This window comes from Hypanus sabinus, chromosome 7, assembly GCF_030144855.1.
Source record: "Hypanus sabinus isolate sHypSab1 chromosome 7, sHypSab1.hap1, whole genome shotgun sequence".
NCBI classification, from domain to species: Eukaryota; Metazoa; Chordata; class Chondrichthyes; order Myliobatiformes; family Dasyatidae; genus Hypanus; species Hypanus sabinus.
In genome coordinates, this window is record NC_082712.1 from 181194710 (window position 1) to 181209762 (window position 15053).

Below are 15053 nucleotides of genomic sequence, written 5' to 3' on the forward strand. Positions count from 1 at the left end.
CAGATGTTCCAGCCATTTGCCAGGAGTGGAGTCTTGGCATGTGAAACTACCCCCCCCCCCCCCCCCGCCACATTCATCTCTGACTCTCTCTGGTCTTGCTGTAGTGACACGGTTCGTGAAGTACACTGGGTACGGGAATGCCGCAGGTCTCCTGGCTGTCCGAGGACTGATGGGGGGCTGCCCAGCTGAGGGGGAGGGGGACTATTCTGAGGACGAGGACACAGACACCGAAGAGTACAAGGAGGCCAAGGCTGAGTAAGTGTCACCCACACACTGCATTCACAGAGTGATTAACAATCACCTGAAATTCTCAGCAGGTCGGGCAGAGAGGAACCGCAAAGCATTTGGGTTTGGAACCTTCCAACTCTCCCAACTCCCTTCTCTCCCTCCCTGTTCTGATGGAAGAGAAGAGAGGAGGACCAAGAGAGAGGTTTAATGAAGGGGGTGGGAGAAGGAAGGAGGGTACATGGTGTGAGAAAGAGGGAGGTTGGCAGGGTTGGAGATGTGCTAATGTGATAATTAGGGGCATTTACAATGGGGTGAAGCCCAGAGTGGCGGGTTAGACAGGACAAACTGAGCCAAGGGTGGTGATGGCAGAGACGCATTGCGATGGGGCAAGTTCGCTGATGTTGGACGACCTGAGACTGCTCCGTGCCCAGGCAGGGGGTGAAGTACTTGGCCTCCAGCTCAGTGATGGGGGGCTGTGAAAGGGGACTCTCTGTCACTTACATTAAATAGTTTCTCTTTGCTCAATTACTGCCCCACAGGGTTGGGTGTGGCAAGGGGAGGGGACGGCAGTTTGGAGAGGTGTGGAGGCCAGCGGGAGGCATGATGGAGTATGGAGGGGCTGGGATGACTTCTCACTTGTGTTACAGGATTAATCCAGTGACTGGGCGGGTGGAAGAAAGGACGGCCAATCCAATGGATGGCATGAGCGAAGCCCAGAAGGAGTATGAAGCCATGAAATTATTCAACATGTTTGACAAACTGGCCAGGTGAGGTTCGTCTAATTTAATTTTCCTTTCGGGATTCAGTCATGCCTTCGGTAAAGTCAGAATGTCCCAGGTTTTTGCCTATTGAGTGTGGTTACTGAACCTACAAGGAAATGTGCTATCTCAGATCTGGTCCTGTGCAATGTGACAGGTAAAGTTAGGGACCTTGTAGTTAGGGATCCTCTTGGAAAGAGTAAAGGCAGTATGATTGAATTTCTCGTACAAATGGAGGATGCAATAGTTCGATCAAAAACCCGTGTATTATGCCTAAACAATGGAGAATACAATGGGATGAGGGAGGATTTGGCTAGTGTAGACTGGGAACACAGGCTATATGGTGGGATGGTTGAGGAACAGTGGAAGACTTTTAAAGAGATTTTTCACGGTGCTCAACAGAAATATATTCCAGTTAAAAGTAACAATAGTAAAGGTGGGGAGAGCCAGCCTTGGATAACTGAGGAAATAAAAGGTGTCAAACTAAAAGCTCATGCATACAAAGTCACCAAGAGTAGTGGGAAACTAGAAGATTGGGAAATCTTGATAAAACAACAAAGTACCACCAAATGATCAATAAAGAAATGGAAGATAGATTATGAAAATAAATAGCAAAAAATATAAAAACAGATGGTATGGATGCTGCCAGGGTGGAGCAGTCAGTTATAACCCTGAGATTCAGCCAGCACGTTTGTCCAGGGGAAGACTGCCTCTGGCACAGCCAAACTGAGTAATCTCATTTGTGTGGATGTTGCGTGATGTGTTGCCCAGTTACAGATCCGAACTGTAAAATATCACAGTACACGTATGCAATTAAACGAGTGAAGTTGATAAATCTTAATCTGACTATAGGGTTGGTAAATAGAAGAAAAAAGGCCCATTTTAATGAAACAGTCTAATGTGCACATTGGAGCTCACAGATTTATCCGTTCACTCCCCCCCCCCCCCCCCATCGATGTCCTCCGAGCATAACTAATCTTCGGACCCTCGCTCCGAGTCCACTCCATCTGGCGGTCTATCAGCTCTCTCCACATGTCTTCCCTCTTCATCTCTCGCCGACAAAAGACCGCAAAATCCCTGGTCCCAGACCCACAAGAAAGAACAACATGCCTCTCATTGGCTAGCATGCATTCCAAAGCCCCCCGTTACCTCTAGTCATAACCCAAGCCCTGCTGCTACAGAGAGCCATTACATTAACAGTGAAACCTTACAGCAAATTACATATAGATAGGTTAAGTGAGTGGGTAAGGATCTGGCAGATAAAGTACAATGTTGCAAATGTAAGGTCATCCACTTTGGAAGGAAAAATGGAAGAGCAGATTTATTACTTAAATTGCAGCAAGCTACTGTGCAGAGGGACTTGTGATTCATGCACAAGCACTCCCAAAAGGTTAGTTTGCTGGTGCAGCAGGCTGTCAAAGCAAATGGGATGTTGTTCATCATGGCTAGAGGGATTGAATTCAAGAGCAGGGAGGTTATGCTGCAACTATACAGGATACTGGTGAGGCCGCACCTGGAGTACTGTGTGCAGTTCTGGTCTCCATACTTGAGGAAGAATATTCTGGCTTTGGAAGAACTGCAGAAGAGGTCACCAGATTGATTCCAGAGGTGAGGGGATTTGACTACAAGGAGAGATTGTACTCGCTGGAATTCAGGGGAATGAGAGATCTTATGGAAACATAAAATTATGAAAGGGATGAATAAGACAGAGGCATTAAAGTTGTTTCCACTGGTAGGTGAAACTAGAACTAGGGGACATAACCTCAGGATTCGGGAGAGTGATTTAGGAATGAGATGAGGAGGAACTGCTTTTCCTGGAGGGTGATGAACCCGTGGAATTCTCTGCCCAATGAAGCAGTGGAGGCTGCCTCAGTAAATATATTTAAGACAAGGTTGGATATATTTTTGCACAGTAGGGGAATTAAGGGTTATGGGAAAAGACAGGTCGGTGGAGATGAGTCCATGGCCAGATCAGCCATCATCTTATTGAATGGTGGAGCAGGCCTGACAGGCCAGGTGGCCTACTCCTGCTCCTATTTCTTATCATCTTATGTTCGTATGGTCAGTCATTAGATGGCTTGTGTCCAACGGGCTCTCGTTGGCCATGGAATGCAATATCCCAAAATTCATGATGAGGTCTACCCACACCTACCCCCAGTCAGTGCTGGATCTTCTCACAAGTTCCCAGGATTTGGTTCCCAGCATTGAGGTTTCCTAGTGGCAGTTGTGTGGCTCCCAATGTCGGAGTTTTGGGAATTTGACACTATTGCTGTTTCCTTTCATCTTAGGCATCAGATAATTCAGCCGATGAGCTTGGCCCCGGACGGGAAGTTGGTTCCTCTGGAGGAGGTGATGCAGCCACTGGCCGAAGTGTCCGAATCAGACTCGGATTCAGATTGAGATGGGTGTCCAGGAAAGTATTGGCACCACCTGTGGACAGGCACTGGACACCTCCAGCTGTAGCAGTAAATCAGCGGTGTAGATGATAATTGCTTGTTATCGTGAGAGATGCAGAGTAGCAGGCTGTTCACCAAGAGCAGAGATGAGGTTCTGCTGTGCCGGTGTCAGTAATAAAGCTCTCCTCCTGTGAGTGAAACCAGGCACCGAGAGCTCAGGACAGACCTCGCCCCACTCCCACCAATCCTTTTTCCTGCACTCTCCCATCCCCTAATTCTCCCCCTGTTCTGTGGTTCTGACCCACGAGAGGGGACTGAAGTTGAGACTTGAGCTTTATGGTGGTCCTGTTACCCTGTGGGTCTGACCTTTCTGTCCCAATTCCACCTACACTTTGGGATTTACTGAGGCAGCTTGCTGCGGGCATGGGCGCAGAGGTCTGCGCCTGAACGTGCTCTCACCTGGACTCAGCCAGAGATTTTGTTTTCCACTGACAGAGCATCCGTGGGGAACTGCTTGTTCATTGTTGATGTTTTTAACATTCATCAAATTGGTCCCAAAGGTGTGTTCTGCCCTCTGTGTGTGTGTTTGTGTGATGTTGTTCTACAGACCTTGGGGTCTTCCTGGCAGGGGAGGAGGAGCTGCTAAGCCCAAGCCTGATAGTTGGCACATTAAAGCAACTCCTCTGCCCACCAACCCTGCCCCTGTCAAGCCACCCCACCTGCTGACTCCCGGATGCAGGGGGAGATGATGATCCTGGCCTGGTAGAATATACTGCCAGGATGGTGGTACAGGCAGATACATCAGGGACATTTAGGAGACTCACAAAGATGATAGAAAATGGAAGGCTATGTAGGAGGGAAGGTTTAGATTGATCTTAGGATAAGTTAAAAGTTCAGCACATATCGTGGTCCGAAGGGCCTGTACTGTGCTGGAATGTTCTATGAGGAGCATAGAGATTAATGAATCAGTGGAATTCAATGCCACAGACGACTATGGAGGCCAAGTCATTGGATACATTTAAAGTGGAAGTTGGTAAGTTCTTGATTAGTCGGGATATCAAAGGTTATGGGGAGAAGGCAGAGAGTGAGAGTGAGAGGGATAATAAATCAGCCTGATGGACTGACAGAGCTGAATAGCCTAATTCTGCTCCTATATTTTATGATGTTAGTTGAGGAGTAGCTTGGATAAACGGGGGAGGTTCACCAGTGCGTTGCGATGATTGGACTGGCCCTAGGTTGGAGTAGTTTGCAAATTCTGGGCTGTGGAGGGAGGGTTTACACAAGAAACTTTCCAGTGATCAGGGAGAGGGTGTTTCTGCTGAGTGTTGGTACTGATCAATGAGGTTGGGGAGTGGTCCCTGATTAAACTCTTGCTGTGTGAAGATGCTTTGCTCTGCTGCCAGCAGGGAGTGGAGCAGTATGTGCTCCTGCTGACAGCTCAACCAGAGAGTGGAGCAGTATGTGCTCCTGCTGGCAGATCAACCACTGGCTGGTCGCAGTGCGGACTGACCAACTGCATGCCCCCTTCCCCCCAGATCGAGTGTGGGGCACACGGTGGCCAGAGCACCAGCCTCTGGCACAGTGACTGTTGAGGACAGGTGCGGATGGAGAAACGATCGTGGTAGAATGTTGGGCTCTGCTTCGGAGAGGGTGTTTGGAACAGAACGAGGCAGTTTACCACAGCAAATTTCCACAAAGAAACTGTCATCAACCCACAGCTTAAAATGCCACTCATAAACCACATCTGTGTATTAGTTCAGTGTTTACAGGTCTGTCCATCTAGAACAGAGCAATGTGATTCTCGCTCCCGGACACCACCATCCACTCTCTCTCTCTCACATACACACACACACCAACCAACCACTGTGGCCACACACACATGCACCCCTCTGTCCACCCTCATGTGCTTGCACTCCACTGTCACTATACACACACTTTGAGGATATAAGGATCGCAGTGGATAGAGGGGAACAGATGGGCATTCGAAAGGAGCCATTTATCCATTAGATAAGGATGCATAGAGTTGGGGGTGATGTATTAAAATGGGTGAAGGATTGGTTAACTAATAGAAGACAAATGGCCTATTCCTGCTCCCATTTTCTTATGTTCTTACACCCATTCACACACCTCTCTGTCCACAAGAGTCCACACACACACAGTCCACCCTGATGCACGCATGCACCACCTGTCCCTTTATATCTTATTATCCACACACTCGCTATTGTTCCCTCACCCCCCAACTTCCCCCCCCCCCTCACCACCACCCCTCTTCCCCCCACCGTCCTAAATGCAGAGTAGGGTTTTACAGCCGGGCACACAATCAGACCCTCCCCCACCCCCCAGAGAGGGAGGGTAGGTGGGCGATCACAGCTGCCGTGAACGGGGAAACATGCGATTGGAGGAGGAGAGGTCTGAGCAGAGTGTGCTGAGTAATGCCCCCCCCCCCCCCCATTTAGAGACTCTCATGAACTCCCGATGACGAGGCTGAGCCGACCAGAGTTAGATGTTACAGTGTCAGTTCACTTTATTTTAATAAAAGCTTCAAAATATTCAGATTTTTAAACACATTGGCTGAGAACATCATTTATTCCATCAGATGGGAACCTTCCTCGTGAGTCTGACTTGCCAACTGTGGAAACAAATTACATATTTTCAGGGAGGAGACAGAGGCCAATCTCCCTCTGGTAGCGAGGGAGGGTCACACTTTGAGAGGGGTGGTGCTGATTGAGGGCCACACCGTGGTAAGGGCGGTATGAGAGAGGCTCACACTGTTGGAACTCTCTCTCTTAAAGTTGAAAATTTGCTACAAAATCGCAAACAGTTTTGGAAACTGCCAAAAAGTGCTTCTTTTTACAAAATATATTTATTACAAATTCAGTTCTAAAATATATACAAACCAGTGACTAGCACAATTACTACACAAGTACTTGACAAACGACATTAAACTGTTTCCCTCTCTGTCAATGATGGCTCTAATCCCCTGTGGAGCCCAATGGTCCCACAATGCCTCTATGGTCGCCATGGACAACGCATGTTCTCTCTCAGTGGTTACCTGGTCATGGACATACCCCCTACACATAGCCAGGCAGACTGCCGAGGAAGATTCCTCCGCCACTCGTTTCCAGAACCCATGGATAGCTGTTTTCACTAGCCCCAGGTGTAAGTTGACAAGGACATCCACATCCCTCCATGCCCCCCCCCCTTACTGGATGACCAAATATAAATAGGGTGGGGCTAAAATGAAGGTGAGGAATAGCCCACGGAGATGTGCAAAAAGGGGCTGCAGCCTTGCACACTCCATGTATGTGTGGTACATGGTCTCCTCCAGCCCGCAGAAGGGACAAGCTAAAGAACTTATTGCAGGGCACTGCTCTATGCAGCAGCCTCTACCCCAGATCCCCAAGGTGCATGGGAAGAACACCCCAGTAAAGGGATTTCCATTGAGCACCCCCTCACACGTGACGTGTCAGGATGGTGAACAAAGGCCGGGAAATGGAGGGTGTGGAGCAGCACCCATTCAGCTGCCTCCCACTTGCATCCCTGAATGGAATTGTAGTAGTCAATGAGAGATGGCTCAAACGGGCTTGGCTCTCGGATAAGATTGTGGGGCCTGGCTCCAGTAAAGTATATGTAGAGGGTTTCTTCTTTTTGTTAACTAGCAGGAATGCTAATTTACTGATAACAAGAACAAGCTGAGCGAGCCTGTGATGACCCAGGGGGTTACATATAGGTGCCAGAAGGCTTTGGGAGTCCACCACAGCAGTGGGCTGAAACGGTTTCCTTTCCTGGAAGGATTCTGTTCGGTGAGGGTTTCGGTCCGTCTCTCTGGTGCTGAGCAGTGGGCTGAAACGGTTTCCTTTCCTGGAAGGATTCTGTTCGGTGAGGGTTTCGGTCCGTCTCTCCGGTGCTGAGCAGTGGGCTGAAACGGTTTCCTTTCCTGGAAGGATTCTGTTCGGTGAGGGTTTCGGTCCGTCTCTCTGGTGCTGAGCAGTGGGCTGAAACGGTTTCCTTTCCTGGAAGGATTCTGTTCGGTGAGGGTTTCGGTCCGTCTCTCCGGTGCTGAGCAGTGGGCTGAAACGGTTTCCTTTCCTGGAAGGATTCTGTTCGGTGAGGGTTTCGGTCCGTCTCTCTGGTGCTGAGCAGTGGGCTGAAACGGTTTCCTTTCCTGGAAGGATTCCGTCTGGTGAGGGTTTCGGTCCGTCTCTCCGGTGCTGAGCAGTGGGCTGAAACGGTTTCCTTTCCTGGAAGGATTCCGTCTGGTGAGGGTTTCGGTCCGTGTCTCCGGTGCTGAGCAGTGGGCTGAAACGGTTTCCTTTCCTGGAAGGATTCCGTCTGGTGAGGGTTTCGGTCCGTCTCTCCGGTGCTGAGCAGTGGGCTGAAACGGTTTCCTTTCCTGGAAGGATTCCGTCTGGTGAGGGTTTCGGTCCGTGTCTCCGGTGCTGAGCAGTGGGCTGAAACAGTTTCCTTTCCTGGAAGGATTCTGTTCGGTGAGGGTTTCAGTCCGTGTCTCTCCGGTGCTGAGCAGTGGGCTGAAACGGTTTCCTTTCCTGGAAGGATTCTGTTCGATGAGGGTTTCGGTCCGTGTCTCTCCGGTGCTGAGCAGTGGGCTGAAACGGTTTCCTTTCCTGGAAGGATTCTGTTCGGTGAGGGTTTCGGTCCGTCTCTCCAGTGCTGAGCAGTGGGCTGAAACGGTTTCCTTTCCTGGAAGGATTCTGTTCGGTGAGGGTTTCGGTCCGTGTCTCTCTGGTGCTGAGCAGTGGGCTGAAACGGTTTCCTTTCCTGGAAGGATTCTGTTCGGTGAGGGTTTCGGTCCGTGTCTCCGGTGCTGAGCAGTGGGCTGAAACGGTTTCCTTTCCTGGAAGGATTCTGTTCGGTGAGGGTTTCGGTCAGTGTCTCCGGTGCTGAGCAGTGGGCTGAAACGGTTTCCTTTCCTGGAAGGATTCTGTTCGGTGAGGGTTTCGGTCCGTGTCTCCGGTGCTGAGCAGTGGGTGCATCTGGTGGATTACTGAAGTTTCCCAGGAGCAGGGACGGATTTATTCTGTTTGTAACAGCAGAAAATCCCTCCCGTTTAGCGTTCCTAGCCCAGGACGACTGGGTGAAAAGGACTTTGGAGCGGCTGATGGAAGAATGGACTGGCTCGGGAAGATGCCACTATTCACACTGCTGAGGTTTTAACACCACAGGGACACCCCCACCTATCCAGTCCTTTATTGCCTCCCATCCCATCTCGTTTCTGAACTGTTTCTTTTCTTTCTGTTTGCTGTTGTTCCACTGGATGTAGACTGTGTAATATACTAACGGTAGTGTTGAACTTTTGAATTCTGACTGCATCATGGTGGGCTGCAGCTCAAAAATGTCGTTTGTGGAGGATAAATGTGTGGCTGAGGAACTGGAACAGGGGGCAGGGATTCCGGTTTCTGGATCATTGGGACCTATTTTGGGGCAGGTGTGACCTGTACAAAAAGGATGGGTTGCACTTGAATCCCAGGGGGACTAATATCCTGGCGGGGAGGTTTGCTAAGGCTACTGGGGAGAGTTTAAACTAGAATTGTTGGGGGGTGGGAACCGAACTGAAGTGACAGCGGAAAGGGAGGTTGGTTCACAAATAGAAAAAGCTTGGAGACAGTGCGAGGGGGAGGATAGAGAAGTGGTGATAGAGAAGGGACGCACTCGCACCGATGGTTCGAGATGTCCCCATTTTAATGCGAGGAGTATTATGAATAAAGCGGATGAGCTTAGAGTGTGGATCAGTACCTGGAACTATGATGTTGTGGCCATTACAGAGACGTGGATGGTGCAAAAGATGTGGGGGCTTGGCACTGTTGATCAGAGATAGTGTCACAGCTGCAGAAAAGGAGTACATCATGGAGGGAGTGTCTACGGAGTCTCTGTGGTTGGTAAGTTGATGGAGAAGATGCTGAGAGGCAGGATTTATGAACTTTTGGAGAGGCATAACATGATTAGGAATAGTCAGCATGGATTTGTAAAAGGCAGGTCGTGCCTTATGAACCTGATTTAATTTTTTGAGGATGTGACTAAACACATTGATGAAGGTAGAGTAGTAGATTTAGTGTATATGGATTTCAGCAAGGCATTTGATAAGGTACCTCATGAGAAAGTAAGGAGGCATAGGATCCAAGGGGACATTGCTTTGTGAATCCAGAACTGGCTTGCCTAGAGAAGGCAAAGAGCGATTGTAGACAGGTCATATTCTGCATGGAGGCCGGTGACCAGTGGTCTGCCTCGGATAGGTTCTGGGACCCTTTCTTTCCGTGATATTTATAAATGACCTGGATGAGGAACTGGAGGGATGGGTTAGTAACTTTGCTGATGACACAGAAGTTGGGGGTGTTGTGGATAGTGTGGAGGGCTGTCAGAGGTTACAGTGGGACATTGACAGGATGCAAAACTGGGCTCAGAAGTGGCAGATGGAGTTCAACCCAGATAAGTGTGAAGTGGTTCATTTTGATAGGTCAAATATGATGGCAGAATACAGGATTAATGGCAAGACTCTTGGCAGTGTGGAGGATCAGAGGGATCTTGGGGCCTGAGTCCATAGAACACTCAAATGTGCTACTCAGGTTGACTCTGTGGTTCAGAAGGCATACAGTGCATTGGCCTTCATCAACCATAGGATTGAGTTTAAGAGCCAAGAGGTAATGTTGCAGCTATATAGAACCCTGGTCAGACCCCACTTAGAGTACTGTGTTCAATTCTGGTCACCTCACTACAGGAAGGGTGTGGAAGCCATAGAAAGGGGAAGAGACTTACAAGGATTTTGCCTGGATTGGGGAGCAGGCCTTATGAGAATAGGTTGAGTGAACTCAGCCTTTTCTCCTTGGAGCGATGAAGGATGAGAGGCGACCTGATATAGGTGTACAAGATAACGAGAGGCATTTATCATGTGGCTAGTCAGAGGCTTTTTCCCAGGGCTGAAATGGCTAGCACGAGAGGGCACAGTTTTAAAGTGCTTGGAAGTAGGTGCAGAGGAGAAGTCAGGGGTACGGTTTTTTTTCACACAGAGTAGTGAATGCGTGGAATGGGCTGCCAGTGGCGGTGTTGGAAGTAGAAACGATAGGGTCTAAGAATCTCCTGAATGGATACATGGAGCTTTGAAAAATAGAGGGCTATGTGTAAGCCTAGGTAGCTCTAAGGTAAGGACTGCTTTGTGGGCTGAAGGGCCGAAGGGCCTGTATTGTGCCTATAGGTTTTCTATGTTTCTGTGAGGCTGCGGGATCAGGTATTACAGTCCACAAAGAGGACCACTCGTTCAAATTACTGACTTTAAAGAACACTGTACAAAGCGTACTGTGCCTACTTCAGTTGGTAGGAATGCTGCCAGAAAGGCCATGGTGGATACTGCTGGAGGCTGTCAGGGCATTAGCGCATTTGAACAGATATTCTACTTGAAGTCACCGAGGGGTGTGTTTTTGGCCCTAACTCAGGGGTTAAAGGTTTTTATGCAGGTGGAGTCAGTGTTAAGGCCCCGTGCAGGTGGTAATCCTTGCTGATGTCCACTCACAAATCCTTGCTGATGTCCACTCACAAATCCCTGACAAGGTCCTTTTCCCCTCTCTGCGCCCCATTGGCGAGGTGCAACCCAAAATAACCTCAGCATGGTACAGGGCTGAGGTACCTCCCTGAGGTTATGAGCTCCGTCTGCTTATGCAGTTGGAGTGGGGTGGGGATGCCGAGGGGCAGCTTCAGGTTTATTTTGAGGGGCATTACTATACCGTCCTGTGAACTACGGACCACCCAAGGTGCCATGCCTGTGAAGAGTTTGGGCATTTTTGGAAGAAGTGCCCAAACAGTCAGACTGCCAACTCTGCCTCGGAGGCACAGGGTGATGCGGCTGGACCTCCCTCCTCCTGTAGCATTGGTGTTGGAAGTCTGTGATGGACACGGTGTGAATGACTTGAGGGGTGGGTTCAGGTGACTGGCAGGAAGGCGAAGAGAGAGAAGCTTCTGAAAACCGGAGAAAAAACAGGCTGTTGCTGTGAACCAAGATGATTGAGTTCTGTTGCTTCTGAAATCCAGCAAGAGCCTGGGGAGGGAAACAGTGCCAGAGACCGAGGATGCCGCTGATATGCAGGTCAGCGTGCCTCGGTGTATCTGTGGCCTGAAACAACAGAGGGATGAGTCTCTTGAGCCTGAAGACCAGGGGCCACAAGAGGATGGAGGTTTACAAAGTAAGTCTCCCCACAGCCGAAGGATAGCCCTACTGTACAGGGACCCTTTGCTGGGGTGGTATCTCCCGAAGATGCGTCCTCCAGGCTGGTGAGCAGCACCACTAGCAACTTATAATAAATAGAACAGTCAGTGTAATATAGAGTACACACAAATCAGCATGAGTTCATCGGTCTGATGGCCCGGTGGAAGAAGCTGTCCTGGAGCCTGTTGGTTCTGGCTTTCATGTTGCAGTACCACTTCCCGGATGGTAGCGGCTGGAATAGATTGTGGTTGGGGTAACTTGGGTCCCCAATGATCCTACGGGCACTTTTTACACACCTGTCCTTGTAGAAGTCTTGAATCATGGGAAATTCACAACTACAGATGTGCTGGACTGTCTGCACCACTCTCTGCAGAGTCCTGCGAAGGAGGTACAGTTCCCATACAGATAGTGATGCAGCCAGTCAGGATGCTCTCAATTGTGTCCCTGTAGAAGGTTCTTAGGATTTGGGGCCCATACCAAACTTGCTCAGCCGTCTGAGGTGAAAGCGGTGCTGTTGTGCCTTTTTCACCATACAGCTGGGATCTGATTGCAACATATAAGATTATTAAGGGATTGGACAAGATAGAGGCAAGAAATATGTTCCAGATGCTGGGAGAGTCCAGTACCAGAGGGCTTGGTTTGAGAATAAGGAGTAGGTCATTTAGGACAGAATTAAGGAAAAACTTCTCCCAGAGAGTTGTGGGGGTCTGGAATGCACTGCCTCGGAAGGCAGTGGAGGCCAGTTCTCTGGATGCTTTCAAGAAGGAGCTAGATAGGTATCTTATGGATAGGGGAATCAAGGGATATGGGGACAAGGCAGGAATCAGCTATTGATAGTAGATGATCAGCCATGATCTTAAAATGGCGGTGCAGGCTCGAAGGGCCGAATGGTCTACTTCTGCACCTATTGTCTATTGTACAGACCACATGAGGTCCTCAGTGATGTGGATATCAAGGAACTTATAGTTGTTTACCCTCTTAGCCCCAGATCTGTTGATGTCATTAGGGGTTACTCTGTCTCCATTCCTCTTGTAATCTACAACCAGCTCCCTTGTTTTTGCGACTTTGAGGGAGAGGTTGTTTTCTTGACACCACTGTGTCAGAGAGATGACTTCTTCCCTGTAGGCCACCTCGTTATGTTTGAGATAAGGCCAATCAATGTAGTGTTGTCAGCAAATTTAATTAGCAGATTGGAGTTGTGGGTGACGATATAGTCATAGGTATAGAGGGAGTAAAGGAGGGGACTCAGTATGCAGCCCTGAAGGGCTCCTGAATTGAGAGTCAGAGGAATGGAGGTGAGGGAGCCCACTGTTACCACCTGCTGGTGATCTGACAGGAAGTCCAGGATCCAGCAACACAAGGCAGGATCAAGGCTTCTTGTCAAGCCTGGACAGAACTGTGGTGTTGAATGCTGAACTGTAGTCCAAGAACAGCCTTCTCACATAAGTATCCTTCTCCAGGTACGTAAGGACGGTATGTAGAGCAGTGAATATTGTGTCATCTGTCGATTGGTTGTGTCAATAGGCGAATTGTAGGGCTCTAGTTTGGGTGGTAGCAGTTCCCATACCAGGCAATGACGCAGCCAGTCAGGATGCTCTCGATGTGCCCTTGTAGAAAGAATTTGGGGGCCGATACCAAACTTGCTCAACCATCTGAGGTGAATGACGGTCCAAAACCGTTGACAATACTCCAACTGCAGCCTAACTAGTGCCCTATAAAGTCTCAGCTTTACATCCTTGCTTTTATATTCTATTCCCCTTGAAATAAATGCCAACATTGTACTTCCCTTGTTTACCACAGATTCAAACTGTAAATTAACCTTCTGGGAGTCTTGAACTAGGACTCCTAAATCCATCTGCACCTCTGAGGTTTGAACCCTCTCCCCATTTAGATAACAGTCCACACTATTGTTCTTTTTACCAAAATGCATTATCATACATTTCAAATCACTATATTCCATCTGCCACTTTTTTGCCCATTCTTCCAATTTGTATTAAGTGCTGCTGCAATCACATTGCTTCCAAAGCACTACCTACCCCTCCACCTATCTTTGTATCATCCGTCCCATTTGTTACAGAACCATCAATTGCATTACCCAAATCATTGACACTAGATGGCATCTGTTAGTCTCTCAAGACCATGGATTTGTGCCTGGAAAGTCTTGCTTCAGTCTCTTCAGGGCACAGGCCTGGGCAAGGTTGTATGGAAGACTGGCAGTTGCCCAATCAGCAAGTCTGCTCTCTCCATGCCATTGATGTTGTCCAAGGTAAGGACAAAGGCCAATACAGCTTGGCACCAGTGACGTCGCAGGAGTTGCCAGAGTGAGATTGAAAGCAACGTCGGACTAACTCAAAGACTCCAGCTCCAGATTTGTCTTCAGGGTTTACTCCCAAAGCCTTTCCCATAAGTGGGTATGGCCACAAGACAGCAGAGGTTTGAAATCAGAGTTTTCCCTCTCTTAGATGTTGGCTGTTGGATAAGAAATTGGCTTAAAGGAAGAAAGCAGAGGGTATTTGTGGAAGGAAAGTATTCTGCCTGGAGGTTGGTGACTAGTGGAGTGCTGCAGAGATCTGTCCTGGGACCCCTGCTATTTGTGATTTTTATAAATGACCTGGATGTAGAGGTGGAAGGATGGGTGAGTAAGTTTGTGGATGACACAAAGATTGGAGGAGTTGTGGATGGAGCTGCAGGTGGTCGAAGGTTACAAGAGGATATAGACAGGCTGCAGAGTTGGGCAGAAAAATGGCAGCTGGAGTTCAATCTGGATAAGTGTGAGGTGATGCATTTTGGAAGGACAAACCAGAAGACTGAGTACAGGGTTAATGGTCAGTTACTTAAGAGTGTGGATGAACAAAGGGACCTTGGGGTTCAAATCCATACATCCCTCAAGGTCGCTGCACAGGTTGATAGGGTAGTTAAGAAGGCCTATGGGATGCTAGGTGTCATTAACAAGGGGATTGAGTTCAAGAGTAGAGAGGTCATGTTGTAACTATACAAATCTCTGGTGAGACCGCACAGAGTATTGTGTTCATTTCTGGTCACCTTTTTATAGGAAGGATGTGGAAGCTATAGAGAGTATGCAGAGGAGATTTACCAGGATGTTGCCTGGTTTGGAGAAAAAGTCATATGAAGCAAGGTTAGCAGAACTGGGACTTTTCTCTTTGGAGCGTAGAAGAATGAGAGGGGACTTGATAGAGGCCTACAAGATTATGAGAGGCATAGATAGGGTGGATAGTCAGTACCTGTTTCCCAGGGCACCAATAGCAAACACCAGAGAGCATATGTACAAAATTAAGGGAGGAAAGTTTAGGGGAGACATCAGGGGTAAGTTTTTTTACACAGAGGGTTTTGTGAGTGCCTGGAATGACTTGCCAGGGATGGTGGTGGAGGCTAAAACATTAGGGGTATTTAAGAGCCTCTTGGACAGGCACATGGATGAAAGAAAAATCGAGGGTAATG

At 48.7% G+C, this 15053-nt stretch overlaps 1 protein-coding gene across 3 annotated transcripts in view; it reads left to right on the plus strand.

The window, feature by feature from the left end:
- Positions 1-15053, plus strand: part of ric8a (RIC8 guanine nucleotide exchange factor A) — a 125692-nt gene that overhangs the window by 54151 nt on the left and 56488 nt on the right. For 2 of the 3 annotated variants that reach the window (XM_059976281.1, XM_059976279.1), the window contains 3 exons: positions 105-255; positions 876-995; positions 3275-5949. In XM_059976281.1, the coding sequence (XP_059832264.1) occupies positions 105-255; positions 876-995; positions 3275-3386 (383 nt within the window). In that variant the 3' untranslated portion in view covers positions 3387-5949. Of the gene's footprint in view, positions 1-104; positions 256-875; positions 996-3274; positions 5950-15053 lie in introns of those variants that run through there. The other variant, XM_059976280.1, reaches the window with a different exon arrangement.